The sequence below is a fragment of the Anomalospiza imberbis genome, chromosome 2, assembly GCF_031753505.1.
Source record: "Anomalospiza imberbis isolate Cuckoo-Finch-1a 21T00152 chromosome 2, ASM3175350v1, whole genome shotgun sequence".
In the NCBI taxonomy this organism is placed as follows: domain Eukaryota; kingdom Metazoa; phylum Chordata; class Aves; order Passeriformes; family Viduidae; genus Anomalospiza; species Anomalospiza imberbis.
The window spans coordinates 116,174,252-116,190,515 of NC_089682.1; the positions used below are offsets into that span (position 1 = coordinate 116,174,252).

General features: G+C 39.5%; 1 protein-coding gene across 2 annotated transcripts in view; it reads right to left on the reverse strand.

The window, feature by feature from the left end:
* MGAT4A (alpha-1,3-mannosyl-glycoprotein 4-beta-N-acetylglucosaminyltransferase A) overlaps window positions 1-16,264 on the reverse strand; it is a 79,479-nt gene that overhangs the window by 60,730 nt on the left and 2,485 nt on the right. Inside the window, exons 1-2 of one of the 2 annotated variants that reach the window (XM_068182723.1) lie at window positions 16,074-16,153; window positions 14,492-14,792 (exon numbers count right to left, since the gene is read on the reverse strand). In XM_068182723.1, the coding sequence (XP_068038824.1) occupies window positions 14,492-14,585 (94 nt within the window). In that variant the 5' untranslated portion in view covers window positions 14,586-14,792; window positions 16,074-16,153. Of the gene's footprint in view, window positions 1-14,491; window positions 14,793-16,073; window positions 16,154-16,264 lie in introns of those variants that run through there. The other variant, XM_068182722.1, reaches the window with a different exon arrangement.

The following is a 16,264-nucleotide window of genomic DNA, read 5'->3' on the forward strand; positions in this document are numbered from 1 at the left end:
CACAAATAAGGAGGTCAAGTCAACAGAAGCATATGGGTCTCTGCCTGTGCACTTGCTTCAGACAATAAGGATAATTAAACACATGATTTGTTTGAGGAGAGCTATTGGCAGCACTTGAGCTGAAGGTCTCCTTTTAAAGCAGAGAACAGAAAGCTACAGTGATAGGGGAAAAGCAATCAAACAAAAAAAAACACCCCAACCAACCAATCAACCAACAAAAAAAAAACACCAACTCCCCAATGCCCCCCACACACAAACAAACAAAAAAAGAACTCCAAAAAAGAAATTGCACAATCACATATTTGCAAATTATTTGTCCTGATCTGACTGTTAACTCTACTAGGATTCACACTTTTATGACTAGTAAACAACACTGCCCAGCACACTATGGATGAATATAAACCCCAGGGCTTTTTAGGTCCCAGCTACTTGGTTCTTATTTTATTCACAGTGCTAAGTAAAGCCACCCCTACTGGCATTTCTTCTTTAAGGGGACGGTGATATAAAAACATTACTGAAATCATGTGCTAAATCTGTCCCACAATAAGCAATCATTATTTAACACCTCTCTATCCCTGAACAGAAACACTAAGGGGTAAATAAAAGATTCATAGAGTCTATTCCCAAGGAGCAAAGCAGAACAACAAAAATTATTGTAACTTCTGCTGTAGACATTCATTGCACAGAGTCCAGTTTAAAAAAATTGATAAAATAAAAGCTCAGCTGAGTATACAAAGCACTGAATTCAAGTAACCTGGGCAGTAACTCTTTACAGTGAAAAAAAATTACCTTCGAGTAACTGTCACTAAAACATCCCAGTCTGACACTTCTGACATGTCTTTCACAAGATTTAAAGTGTACAACAAGTGTAAAAGAAACTAGGAAACCTTCAACAACATCACAGTATTACCTCAAAAACACAATGTACAGCGACAGCTTTTACAAAGATCATCGTGTCACAATTATTTTTTCAAAGTAACTGCCAAATAAAAAGCAATACTGTAACTATACTGCTCAAGCAAGCAAAAAGCTCCCGTTTAAGCAAACATTACAACCATAATGCTGAAACACACTTAAGATACAGGACAGGTCAACAGCTAGCCTGCATTCATGGCTGCATTCATGGCTTCACACCGAAGGAGTGAAGCATATTAGGTGAAAAAGAGCATTTCTATTGCTTTTTAACATACTAAAATAAAACAATCCATTCTACATTTCTCCAGAAACATGTGCATTAAGCATACATGTTGCATTCATTTATTATGTTTGCTTCCATCATTTAATTTAGATGTACATACATACATAGATATACAGACATTTTATTGCTACCAGTGAGCAAGAGTATCTTCTAAAAACCACACAGCAGCTAATTACACTCCTTCCTAACAGGACGTATCAAAGAAGCCATAACCATTGACCTGATCTGAGCAGCGTGGGGCTTTATAACCAGCACCTCTGCGTGGTATCACAACTTCAACATTAAAAACAACAACAAAACCTAACTTTGATATAACACATTTCTTTCACATCTGTTAAAAGAAACAACCCCTTCACCTGAAATACTCACAGATTTGCTGACCGTGTAAATAAATGTAATTACCCTGTAGGTAATCTGACCTCTTAGAGTCAGTTTGACTACAAGTCATCTGTGACATCTCATGTTTCTCCTCAGATCTCAATCAGACAATAATACTTTCAGCTTCTACAAACAAGCCCATATGCCTATATTAAGATACTATGCTTTCTAGTGGTCGCAAATTCCTAGGGAGTTCTTTTGTGGTGTTTTTTTAAAGGAAAAATATTTCTCTGCATACCACTTTTTATAACCTACTGAACTTCTAATTCCACTTACTAACAGCATTCTGTGCTGTAACAGAATTCATGGAAGTAGGGGTTTGATTCTCCTTGCTTCTGACTTGTTAAGTTAAAACTGGAAAAGGGATTTGAAAGAGAAGACAAGTTTCCATAAAATTAGCAATTTGGTAATCATTCAAGCTTCCTCTAATCCTCTAACTCGCACCTCTTGCCAACAGCCAGACTTGTGCAAAACATTTGACTCTGTCCTGCACAACATCCCTGTCTCCAAACTGCAGAGAGGTGGATTTGACAGACGAATCACCCAGTGTGCAAGGCATGAGCTGGATGGTCAGTCAGAGCTGCAATCAATGTCTCAATGTCCAAGTGGAGACCAGGGATGCGTGCCCCCTCAGGGGTCGGTCTGGGGACTGGCGCTTTTTAACATCTCTGTTGGTGACAAGGGCAGTGGGACTGACTGTACCTTCAGCAAGTTTGCCAACACCACCAAGCTGTATGGTGTCTGATGCCCTGGAGGGAGGGATACCATCCAGAGGGACCTGGACAGCCTCGAGACATGGAACGAAGTGAACCTCATGAACTACAGGGCCAAGTGCAAGGTCCTGTAATTTAATTTGGGTAAGTGCAATCCCAAATTCAAGCACAGGCTGGGTGGAGAATGGATTGAGAGCAGCTCTGCAGAGGACTTGGGGGTATTGGTTGACGAGAAGCTCAACAGGACTCATCAGTGAGCTCTTGTAGACCCCAAAGCCAACTGTTTCCTGGGTTGCACCACAAGCAGCATGGCCAGCAGGGCGAGAGAGATGAGTCTGCCCCTCTTCTTTGCTCTCATGAGAACCCACCTGCAGTGCTGCATCCAGCTCTGGGGTCCCCAGCACAGCAACGACACAGACTTGTTGGAGAAAGTCCAGACAAGGGTAATAAAGACGATCAGAGGAGCACCTCTCCCATGAAGACAAGGCTGAGAAAGCTGGGGGTTGCTCAGCCTGGAAGGGAAACCTTACAGCACTTGCAGTACATAAAGGGAGCCAACAAGAGAGCTGGGGAGGGACCTTTTATAATGGCATGAAGTGACAGGAAAGGGGAAATGGCCTCAAACTGAAAAAAGGTAGATTTAGATTAGATGCAAGGTAGAAATGCTTTACTATGAGGGTATGAAGCACTGGAACAAGTCTCCTAGAGAAGCTGTGGATGCCCCGTCTCAGGAAATGTTTAAGGCCAGGTTGGATGAGGTTTCATTAGCACCATGCTCCCATCAACTGAGCCAATATCAGTTCCCTCATTAACAGCAAAACAATGGTCTTTAAACAGTAACAAAGATGTTTGTACAAAGATGTTTGCACAACAAAGATTAAGCACTACTGAGCTTCCAGCTAGACATGACTAAGGCCATAAGAATGTGTGTGCCACAAGGTATAAGAAGGTGAAATTTTAAATGTTTTTGGCAACAAGTCGAGTCTCCAAAACACTCAGTGCAGAAAATTAGTATTTTGGTTAAAATTTTCCAAATCAATGTGCTAATTACATTTTTTCAATTATTTTTCCACTACAGTACTCTTCATCAGTATTACTGAACATTGTGATGCTACAACACTGAGAAATATGGCACCATTTGTATTGCAAATGGGTCAACATTCTGAATAGAATTATAATTTTCATATTGATCCTTTCTGCAACAAGGAAACAAGGAGTTTGTAGAAGAACTAGCACAGTGTAGTAATTACTCCCACAGAAGAAGAGATCCAAGAAGCATTGTCTTAATAAAGATTAACTGAAAAAAACCTTTTATTTTCCTTACAGGAAGGACTTTGTGTTTTGTTAAAGATTTGTACCCAAAAAAATTTGCGTTGCCAAAGTTGGATGGAAAATTCAGTTTTTAATTTTGAAAGATGCAAATCAATAAAGCCATGGAATTTTTTATTAAGTGTCCTGTTCCTTTCATACCATTATTGCAGTATATAAATCAATATGCTATAAAGCTTTACTTTTTGAGAATGAAGGGGAGGGTCAACTGCATCAGCCACACACTCTGCAGTTCCACCTAAACAACACAAATGGCAGCACTCCCCTTTGGTATAAAATCCTAACCTAACAACAAACTCCTACATCTAACTTCCATTTGAAAAATGCATCTATAATGTCTCAATAAACAAAGCCAAGTAGTCTTTAATGCCTTTTTCTTCATGGCAGATTTAACAATAACAACAACATGGACAAGATGTTAAGATGTACCACAACACCAGGAATAGATAAAAGCAAAAAGCTGAAGCACAGATTCTTGCCAGGCTTGGAGAGCTATTCTCCACCAATTAATAAAATTACCAAGTACAAAAATATGATTGTGAACACTGTCACAAGAAGTTTGTCTTACATTCTGAAGGACTGAACCAGCAGCATCATGAAAAATCCAAAACTAAGGCATACAATTTACATGTAAATGCCTGCTTGAGTTTTAAAAAAGCCATCTCTCTCACCTGGCACTCTGGTAAGTTTGTGTGCCTAGAGACTGCCAAGACTGAGAGGTGGGGAGGGTACCCCCAAACCCAAACCCAGGTACTGCATCCACACGAGCTTCACTGATTGGATTTCCAGCAGTTTCCACCCCTCTTCACTTACAGGGGGCTCTGTCAGAGCAGCCCCTGCTCTTTCCCAAGACTCTGTTCCACACCCCAGGACCCTCTGTTCCTGTGCCCCAGCCCTCAAAACCAGCATTCAGGCCAAGCACACACCAGCCCTAATGTTGTTTCCCATGTATGTCTTCCCATATGTAACAGACCTTCCACCCCTAACCATGCCTTTAACCCCCAGCAGCAGCAGTGCTGCAGCAGCTCTGCACCCATGCAGTTAGGACAATGAGCAGTGGCAGCACGGAGTACTCCTCCCAACTCAGAGGAATACAACATTAATTTTTATTCTGCAGCAAATCTGAACCAAGCCAGACTAAAACAGTCTTATGAAGGAGTGACAGAGGGAAAAAGAGGATAGAGTACCATGTTTTAAATGCAATTTTTGAAAAAAGCCATCCTACATTCATTATCCAAGATATTATCTTATGACTGCACTTAAAACAACTTACAGCCCTTAACTAAACATTCTGTGAATGTCCTAACACCAACTGTTGTCCTGCATAAGAATAAATTTTCAGCTTCACCCAATTCAAACCTTTGATCACTTCAATCCATACATAGCTAAAGTACCACAAAACCCAATTCAATTAATTGCCAGATCCCCAAAACACAACAAGAGAAGACTTTCATTCAGTTACAGCTCGTTCCAAGTTAAACACTTTCCTCAAACTGAGTTTAACGCAGTTAGGTCTAAAGCAGCGTGCTACAAATAAAGAGTAAAGCATTAGTCCCTTTTTCAGGGTCCTTGTGTAATAGAAAATAGCATTCTATACAACTCAGTAAAGCAATGTGGAGGAGGAGAACAAGGGAAAGTGAGCCCTGACCGGAGGGAGCCTACCTATGAGAAAGCAGCTATTCTACCAGCATGTGCGTACACGTGTGAATTCCAGAAAGGTCTCCCCTATTTCTTCCAGAGCCTCTCTCATCAACAGAGAGTGCAAACAACCTTTGTGCAAGGCAAAAATGCTGAACCCCGATGCCTCCACGCAAACAAACTCTGCAAGACGCGCGCCGCCACACATCCTCCAGAAGGTGACTGGCAGCACACACACCAACCACCTGCGCGGTAACTGAGCGGCTGACCCCTCTCCGGCGTCCCAGGCACACGGACTTGAGCACTGCCGTGAAACTGCCCAGCAACCACTTAGCACAAATAGGCACTCACACAAAGCTTCCCCAAGGTGTCACTTGCTGTGCACACTCAGCCTGCGGGCACACAGTTGGAGTTTCTGGTCATGCAGTAACCTCATCAGCAACAGGATGCCTGTGCAGCAGCACCCACCCGTCCAGGCTGCAGGCTCTGCATCCGAAGGCATTTCTGCCCACGCAAAATTTCCATGAAGAAACTGAAGTCTTGTCCACGAAGACCCATGTCTATGTGTCTCAAACCTTGTCCAAGAATTACCACGTTAATATGATCACATATTCTTGAACATTCAGGGCTCAAGATTTTTGAGGGTTAAGATGCTGAATATTCTCAGTATAGTTAACTTAAGAGTGCAGCGTGGCAAGGAAACAAAGCACATAGCAAAGCAGAACACAGAAAAAGCAACCAGTTCTGACAGCCTGAAAGCTTCCAAACACTTTAACATGATTTGTCCCTACTACAGAACTGTCAGTAACTCAGGGAGTTCCTGCACATGTAAATCAAGATGCTCTTATTTTAAACCATTCCTTTCCCTCCTCTCAGAAACAAACATATACATACAAGGCAGGAACTACAGCAAGAAAACCCAGCTTCCTAAACTAAAGAGAGATTAGCAGTGATTGATCTACAGACAAATATTTAACATAGTAATGCATTAGAAGAAAATTAATCCAGCAAAAATAACTGGTGAGAGGAGTGCTACAACCTCAAAATTACCAGCACTATTCTAAGGGCTGAAACTTTTAGAAATTCTTAATAGCCTGGGCACAAAACTCGAGTCATTGCGGAAGTCTGGTTATTGTTTCCACACACGCTAGCCGGTTGAGGTTGCTGACGTTCCTTGTTTCTTTGTGCCTTGACAACTGTGTTGAACAAACTCTTTCTGAGAGCATATTCTTTCAAACTTGTCCTCCTTGCAAGCAACTCAGGATCAAAGCTTCATCGTGCTCACACATGGCTGCAAATTAACAACAACCTTGTAAGTCAAAGGTAATCCCATCACGTTTGCTTTATCCAAATCTCTCTAAGAGTATCGCTACAGTTTGTCTCCAAGGGCTGTGCAACCAAGTATGAGGGCTGCTTATTGGCACAAGTACTACACGAGTAATTGGTAATGGAAAAAGATTGAGTTCAGCCCATCTCTGAACTGTCTGAGGAAACTTACACATCCATGCCATTGATATGTAAGACCACAATATATCTGCAGGTGACTATAGCAAAATTTATGCTTGATAGGCACTGAAAACTTTTACATTTTTTTGAGCATTCTATAGTAAAATTACATACTGTAACAAGCGAAAAAGGGGGGTTCTGTTGTTTACAGTTGGACGGATGGGTGGCACATCTGTGGGAAGCATCCACAGGAATAGGCAGAAATCTGCATGAAAGCTGAGGAGACAACCAGAAAAACAGCTGGAAGCACAGCTCTAAAATACTGCAGAGTAATTGCTTTTTAGGCAGAGACTAGCTGGAATAAAGCCTTGCACTGATAGCAAGGAAACTGCTTTCTATTCACTTTCTGCCATGCTCAGGAAAACAAAATATAGTGCACTACAAACAAAACTAAATTATAGACTTACCAGTGTATCATCTTAAAAAAAAACCAAAAAACTTTCAGGATTCTAGTGCTAAAGATTGTATCAATAATGAAAAAAGCTTTTTTGTCATCCCAGCAGCAAATAAAGTCATAATTACACAGCAGGAAAAAGGTTACTGAGTAAGATACTACTCCAAACTCTGAGAGTGAGGGGACAAAATAAAGGAAAAAAAAAGATCACACTTGAAAATAAAAGTAAGTAATTTTTGGATGTTTTTCTAACACAGTATGTTCACAGCTCTAGCTATAGAAGTGGCTGCTTATTGTTAATAACAGTAAGAGACTAAAAATAAACAGATAAGGGAATCTGCTAAAATACAAGCAAATATTTAATGTATTTTAAGGGATCAAATTATAAGAAAGGGCAACTCTCACATATCTGATGCAAACATCAATTTTATTTAGTAATGAAACACACTGTTGTGTTGCTCTTGGCATAAAGAGAGACAAACCTGGCAAATGCCAAGAATAACTAATATAATTTAGGTTAGAAGGGACTTCTGGGGGTCACCTAGTCCTATCCCCCACTCAAAATTAATTTAACCACAATTGCTACTTCAAAGCTGGAGCATTCCTGCCAGCTGTAGGTCTTCCCTAGCTAAGATTTATTTTGGAAGTGTCATACTGACTTTAAAAAGCAGTATAACTCACTCTTTTTGTGCTAGCCCAAATCTCTATTGGTACCAATTATGGTATCATTTATTTGTCATTGCTGGTTTAACTATACTTGAAACTGCCCACATGGAAATTCTTCACCACCAACCCCTCCCCAGTAATCTACTCTAATATCTAACTATACTTGCCATTACAAAAACTGCCCACTATCAAACCTACCTCTCCCATTCAATTTCAGTCCCTTAGATCCTGTTATTCACTATGGCCACAAACAATAGATTTTTTTTTTTCCTTTCTACTTTTGACAAGAAATTCTTGGCATGAACTTTTAAAGCATTTGAAAATGATCTTCCTGTCTCTCTCCTCACACCTCTCCTTTAAGGTAAGGAACGTCGAGACACTGACCCTTCCCTTACAGGGTGGACTTCCCGGATCTCTGACCACTTCTTGCTTCTCGGAACCCCATCTAATGAATCTATTTTCTCACCAGTGCACCATCCCGAAGCAGACACAGTACACAGCAGAGCAAAAAGACTTCCTGTGTCTTGCTGGAGCAGTAGACTTCATACGTATTTCCTTAAACCTCTTTTTTTGCTCAGCTTTTATTGTTTTCTGCAATAATGTGATGAGTCATATGTACCAAGACTGTCATTCCTACCTATAATGCCAACATAAAACTTCTTCCCAATTCTTCTGGTACACATTTGAATTTCTTTTTCTTTACTCCACCCCATGTTTTGACTGGGGCAGTTTCACTACCTTCAACCCACCATTCACCCTGCTTCCTGAGTCGGTCTCAAATTTGCTTCATGAATTTTAAATTTCAATCTCTTTGTCTACCTTTGTTGATCCTCCCACCAATGTGTTGCTTGAAATCCAGTAAGAATTCTCTGCCTCTAATCATCTAGATTCACTAAGGAAAATATCAACTGCCATCAAAAAAGGACAGATCATTGCAAAGCCCCTTTTACTCACTTAAAAATGTTACAGTAAGGTATGAGCAGCTGTGTCAGATGCAACTGTCTCTCCTGGCTTGGGTAAATTACGCCCACGATAGTCTCTGGATGTCAGCAGCAACCAGCATGTAGGAGGAGTTCTTACCAAAAATTAGTAAAAGTAAAACTCCTTAACACTAATGTAGCATTACGAAGCAGGCATTCTTTATTTGGCTGGATGCAAGAGGGGATATCTCATGGAAGCACAGAAGACTCAGGCTGAAGAATTACGAGAAGCTACACTGAGCAGAAGCATGGGCTTTCCCCAGCTCTAACACTAGGCTGCAATCAAGAGCAGTACCCCAAGATGTTGGCTAAGCCAGATCCCATTAAATACTCTGGCAGCAACCAAGATTTATAATCCCATAAACATATGAGCTAACCTAGCTAGCAGGTTACAAAAAACACAAGGAGCAAGGCAGTGCTGCAGAACCCCTCTGGTAACAACCCTTTTCACTGTAGTTCTCCGAAAATCACTGATGCCAGAGGAGTTCTCCTGCAGCAGTCATAAGACAGACACAAAGATGCTGCAGACCTAACCTGCTGTCCCACCTGAACACCTATACAGCTCTTCTGTATTATTCACCTGGGACAGGGTGTTCACTACCCGCACAGGACTCCCAGTAACCAAACCTACATTCCTGATTAGCTTTAATGAAATACATTTATTATATATGTGTATATATATATATACATATATGTGTATATGTATATAATGTATATACATATATATATGTAAATACATTATATATTTTTAGTATCAGTAAGCTATAGGCCAATTTCTTGTTGAAAACAAACTCGAAGTGTATTTTAGATAAAGAACAGAACGACATAAATGTGTTGGTGTTAAAAAGAAAAAGGAAATTCTTATTTCCTTTAATTTCAGCTCCTGGAGGATATGCAACAGAATTTCCAAAAGAAACCAACATTTTCCTTCTGTTTAACAGAAATGAAAGAGCCTCCTCTTCTTCAAACTGGCATAAATTGTTATAAGCACTTTCCACTTTAGCATTCCAGCCCATCCCCTGCCTTCACTCCTTCTAGTTTGTAGTCCATTTAACTTTTTTGGTTGGTTGGCCTCAACTCACACATCAGTGGGAAATGAGTGTCTAACTCTGAAAATCAGAACACGCAGTCAAAAGGCTGTAGCAGCATTTACCTGCATAACAGCTTCTCTTAGGATCCATGTGGAAACTAAGGTGGGTTACAGCTGCAAAATACATGAACTACTCAGATTTCTCACCTTTTCTTAATGAGAATATTGCATAACCACTGCCAAGGGGGAAATAGATAGATAGATAGACAGACAGACATGGAGAAAGAGATGGAAAGATGATGGAAAGATAGAAAGATGGAAAAGGAAAAGGAAGGAAAAGGAAGGAAAAGGAAGGAAAAGGAAGGAAAAGGAAGGAAAAGGAAGGAAAAGGAAGGAAAAGGAAGGAAAAGGAAGGAAAAGGAAGGAAAAGGAAGGAAAAGGAAGGAAAAGGAAGGAAAAGGAAGGAAGATAGAAAAATAGATAGGACAGATTCTGTCCTCCTTGCCTTGTTTCCTCTGTGTTTCTTCCTGTAGGACTCTTCTTCCTCTAGGGATAAATATTGCTGCTTCTTACTCCAAAATTAGCCACCACTGGCTGAGGTATTTTGTTTTAGTCTCAGTTAGGTTTTGTTATCTTTGCTAAGTTTAGATGTTTTTGAACACTTATGACTATTGTGGCTGAGAACCAGCATTGCAATTCTAATTTTGTGAAAACAGACAGAGGAGAGAGATGACATTTTTATTATAAAGCCCAGGCCATTTTCTCTCCAAATGAGAGAAAACTTCATGCTTAAAAGAAAACATATTCAACCTTCATTTCTTAAGCATGAGTGACTGTTCAGTGAATCGGGAAGCTAGATAAGTATCTCAAAAGTACTCCTGGAGGTCTTCACATGGGAATTCGTATTGGTGTACCAAAATAAGCCGACCCCATGTAGTGAGGAAATCCTGCATTTATGACAACACCCCTGGATGAACTGAAAGCCAGAAGTTCTTCAACCAATTCTTCATCATTAAAGAAGAATGATGAAATACACTAATGGTTTCAGGGTGCTGTGAAAACTGTATAGTTTAGCCAATTCTGAAGGACTAAATTGCATCAGATTTTCACAATACATATTGCAATACCTGTTCTCAACACTTCAAGTAGCCAAACATCTCCTAGAAGTGAAGCAAGTTACTGCCAACAACTGTCTTTGACTAAGAATAATAGTCACATACTTTAAATGAAAAAATACTTGAATTCCATCCCACCATGCCTGCACTAATTCAATAAAGTTCTTTACCTTCCTTCCTAATTTCCACAGCCATCAGGAAGTTTGTTGATCCAAGAAGGGGAGATTCTTTAGCATTATGGAGCACAGGGCTCTTCCTGGAACATTATGTACTCAGACCAATAGTCAAACTAAAGAACAAAGCATCAAAACTACACATTTTACACAGCACACAGCTGCTTTTGTGACTGTTCTAATAGGTATGTAGTACTGTTCTGTACTGGTTAGATCTTCTCGAGAGCAGTGCCTTTAGGGTGAAAAACCCACCACATTTCTAGAGCTCACAAATGAGGTGGTGACGACCAGTGACCCTGAGCAGGTCAGTAGTACCAGAAAACATGATTAAGCAGAAGAGATGGTATTAAGCATAAAGTAATTCCTTGCATAAGAGCTCAGTTTTAGGAGGAACTCAAGGACATCTTACACTGAACTGTCTGTGAATGTGAGGTGACTGCAGATCCTGTAAAAGCGTTTCTTCTGCGCACCACAGTAATCAGCATTTTTTAAGACTGCATTTCCAACATGTACTTCATTCATGCTAACCATAGCACATTTTGAACCCTAGAAAGTGGTCTTTCAACTGATTTACAAGAATCGCCCAGGAGAGGTCTTTCCCAGGTGCATTCAGGACTTGTACTGCTTCCTTACAACACCAGTGCTTCTACATGTTGCGTGAAGTCCAGAAAGCAACAAAGACTTTGGACTAATTTTGAAGACTCTCTCCAATGACCAAAGATGTTTCAGTCAACCTTCTTCAAATACTGTTATTTTAAAAGCAAAATCATAAAATTGGCCATATCATGCAAATAGCAATATAGGACTTGTGAAATGTTATTCACATAATCAAACCTCTGGGTAAGATTCAGCCACGCTCTTTCTAGCAATGGCACTTGAAACAGAATATTTCCTTCAGCTCCTGATAACTTCTCAGCATATCTTAAAGTTTGCAAAGGATTGTTCTGTTGAGACAAACTTTCGTGCTTTAAAAGTCTGTATCACTTGGAAGTGTCTAAATCCTGTCTACATATATTTACTAGAGGAAGGTATGATCTACAAAAATATCATATCATCCCAGTCTAATTGGTATTCTACAAATGATGCTGCGTTTCAAGTGACAATTATCCAAGATCTTAGTTTCTAAATTAAAATTAATCACTTGAAAACTGATTAGGGTTGGGTAGTTTAAAAAAAAGCATTATGCTTCTGCTTTAAAAAGCAGAATTGTTTCAGTTATCATAGAGCAATTTGAGGGGGGTGGTTTAAGAAATTGCAAAACAGCACTTTCTTTCTAACTGAAGATTTAATTTGCAGTCCAAAGATTGACAAATACCTACAGGAATCTAAAGGCAATGAAAATCAAAATCTGATGATCAAAGAATGTGATGCCACACAGCCTTTCAGTGAACAGGAACAGCAAGCCATGTTTGTTTCTAACTTAGCCACTCAAAAATTTGCAATGAAAGCATTATCAATGAATTAAAAAAGCATCCCACAAGGCTATAAAATTACATTGACCTGGAAAAAATAACTTTAGCAAATATTTATCATCGGTTTCAGAAACCTTTCCATTGTGCATTGATTGAAAATGTGGTACTGAATTAACTCGTGTGAAAAAATTTTAAAACAATGTATAAACTTCCCTTGAACAATATTACTTAGGCTTTAGTTTCATTACTGTGATTTATGATTAACTAACAACTCACTGATGTCCTGTTACACTGATTTTTATTTCACAAATTATCATCTTAATGCTGAACAGCAAGATCTTGAAGAAGATAAATGCAGAACTTTTATAGAGCATTAAGAAAGTATTGATTTTAAGCATTCAGATGGAAAACAAAAATATAAAAAAAGAGCAGTCTAACTAACAAAAGCTTGAATTGTTGCAAAGTGCACATATCTCTCCAAATAGCAGGCTTTTGTTGATTTAGCAGAGACTTTTCTTTGTGTCATGCTTTGACAAAAGAGAACAAGACTTGTAAGTCATATCAGGTAAGAAAGAAAAAGACATTTGGAAGAATTTCATAGAAACGTATCTTTGCTGAAGTGAGAACAAAATTCTTACAAGGTTCTTAAGCAAGAAATTAGTAAAAATATAACTACTGAACTGGTTAGTAGTCAAAATGAAGAAAATACTACTTCCAGTGCTATTCAGACACCCTTTTCTTGTCTTAGCCACATCTATGCTTCTGTTGTCTCATTTAAAATTCTATATATAACCTTGAGAACCTGACATTTTTCCTGCTGCTTGCATTCAGGAGGGTAGCCTACCAACCAACTGCTACAGCAGAGATCACACCACAAAGCATCTGCTTCTTCCACAAGTGTCCAATGGAAAAAAAAAATCAGCATGCCACAGAACTCCTCTGCTTCTTTTATACTTTAATAGTTGGCCATGCTACAATAGACAGTATTCCTGGAAAACCTCAGCTTCCTCTAACTGGACTTGAGGCACAACTGAAAATAATATTTTCTGCAGAACAATCAGAACAGTCACTGAAGATGATTACTAGTTTTAAAATTACTTGATCTTTGAAGGACATAGTCTACTGTTTTTCAAGAGATCAGATGTTTATAAAATAAAAAACCCAATCCTTTCTTCTTCTAGAAAACATTGCTGAACGACTTTATTTGCTTTACTGAAGGACAAAACCAAATCACCTTACTTTCATAAACAAGCCCAACCCTCAGAAAAACTGATTTTTTCAGGGTTCACAGGGAGTGCAGTAAGATCAAAGATATATGAACAGATAAAAGTCTATTATACAAAACAGTTACTTAAGTATTTTATAAAATTGCTTTTTCTTTTCATAGATGCATTTCCTATTGCCTAGTGGATTTCATCATTTTATTTCACTTCTCACGTGGTACTTTAACAAAAAGTATTTTAATTCTTTTTCAAAGACAGTAAGATAAGACTTTCAACAGCGTTGATTGGCAGTTTGCCACTGCCATCAGTAAATCACCAGGGAAGACAGAAAGCAGCATCAAAAATAACATTCTCTAGTTGGGTGCATTGGCCATATGTTACACATGAAAAAAAAAATAAACTAACAACCAAAAACAAACATATGTTTCTCCAACAACCATAAAACAGGAAAGAAAAAAAATAATAAAATTGAACCACAACTCCTCAGCCTTGACCAACCCTTTCCTCCAAGAGCAGCCTTTGTTTTTGTTAAGGTATTTTTTTTATTATTCCTTTTTAAATGAGGACCACTCAAAATTAATTTTCCTGAACTTATTAAGAGTGTTTATTTCTCACCAAGGCAGTACCTTGTGTAGCAGAGCCAGTCAACAAGCAATTTACAGATTGCTAACATGCAGCACGGCACACAGAAATGCAGCCACGTGAAGATGATTAGCTTTCGGAGCTTTTTCCTTACCTTTCCCATTTTGCCAAGCAGTATACCAGGACAGACTGAGGAAAGTAGTGATGAAAACTAACACGGTGGCCACAGTTCCATTTCGGAGCCTCATCTCATTTCAGCATCACACTTGCTTACGTTCTGCTAGCGGTGAGGACCTATCACTCGGGCTTGCTGCAATGAAGTCGGCTGAAGTACTCCAGCAGCGACTCGAAATGTAGCTCTCACATATCAGATGTATCATAAATCAATCCATTCCAAACTGCTGTATGCTTTCTTCTAGTTCTCATCAATCCAACTTCTCGTTATTCTTCTAGTCCTGTTTAAAGGAAACAAAATTTTAACAGACTATGCCAAAAATACTTAGAAGAGCCCCCCAAGAGCCGAAATACACTACACCTTCATTGCTGTGTCTTACGTGCACCTCCCTCTCACTGCCTCAGTCTTGGCTCGGAGAATAGAACTTGTTAGATTAACGTGTGCCTTTCCTAAGACTGTTTGCATCTGGGGGAGCTGTATTTCACAGGAATTTGGTCACTGAAGGACAAACATCTACACCACCACCATGACAATTTGATTCTCAACTCAAGGGAAGGTTATGTGTCACCTGGCAGGTGTCAAACTGATGCAAAAGCTGCTTTCAGGATGCAGTAATTCAAGGCCCCACTCCTAATACCTCACTTCAACAAAACCCCTCTGAAATCAGTGAGTTCTGGTGTAACTGCAGGAGCAGAACCATCTCCAGCGAGTGGAGAGACCAGAGCTTTGAACACTGTACAAACCCACGTCTCTCATCTTTGCTTAGTGCAAGAGGATTTGATCCATCCACAGCCATTTCTTTTCCTATCTCAGCTGTAGCTAAAGCACAGACTACAGTCCCACACGCAGAGACTGCCCATCCATACAAACTGGCATCAACCCAGAAGCCCCCCAAAAACCATGGCATGACCATATCACTTCTCTACACCACACAGGCATAAAGATAAAACCTAAGGTACCTACAGCTCAGTTTTGTCCCTCAGGAAGGTTCCATATCCTGGTGTTAGAAAATCATCAGCTGGCCAAACATAGCCAGTTGTGTTAATCACACTGTCCTAAGCTAGACTAAGAGAGTACAGGGCAATAAATAAACCAACTTTAAAAGAGTGGGGAGAGGTTTTCAAAGCATTAAATCATCGCTACAGTAGTCAAACATTAGCAGTCAACATTCTTTCAAGGCACTGCCAAGTTTTTTCCCCCACTATAAACTATATCTGATACAAGTATGTTACTCAGCAATAAATAACTTGCTCTGCATTTTCTTTGGAAGCAGTCTCTGTCACCTTCTTGCCTTGCTGTATGCAGAATCACAGGGGGAAAAAACACTCTTTATTATTACGGTACCAAGAGATTCCAGTCAAATTTGAACTATTCTTCCCAACCTTATATCACAGCACACATTACCAAAGAGTCCACAAAACAAGGCATAACCAACAAGCATGGTTAACAAAAGAATGGAAACGATCAATAAAGTTGCAGAACTACACGCTCTTGAGTTCAAATCTCAGTCACATCATCTAGGTTAATGGAAGTGTTTACCTTTGGACCACAGTTACCTCACCTATAATGCCAGTAACGTGCTCTATTTGAGGAACTTCATGCACAGATAGGTTTCTTGCTTTAAACATTAACTCAAAAAGCCCACAGTACCTACGAGGAAGGGAACAAATGCAAGTACACGGGAAGCAGACACAATGGATGGTAAAATTCCGCGAGAAACAAAATAATGAACTGGAATAGAAAGAACTGCAA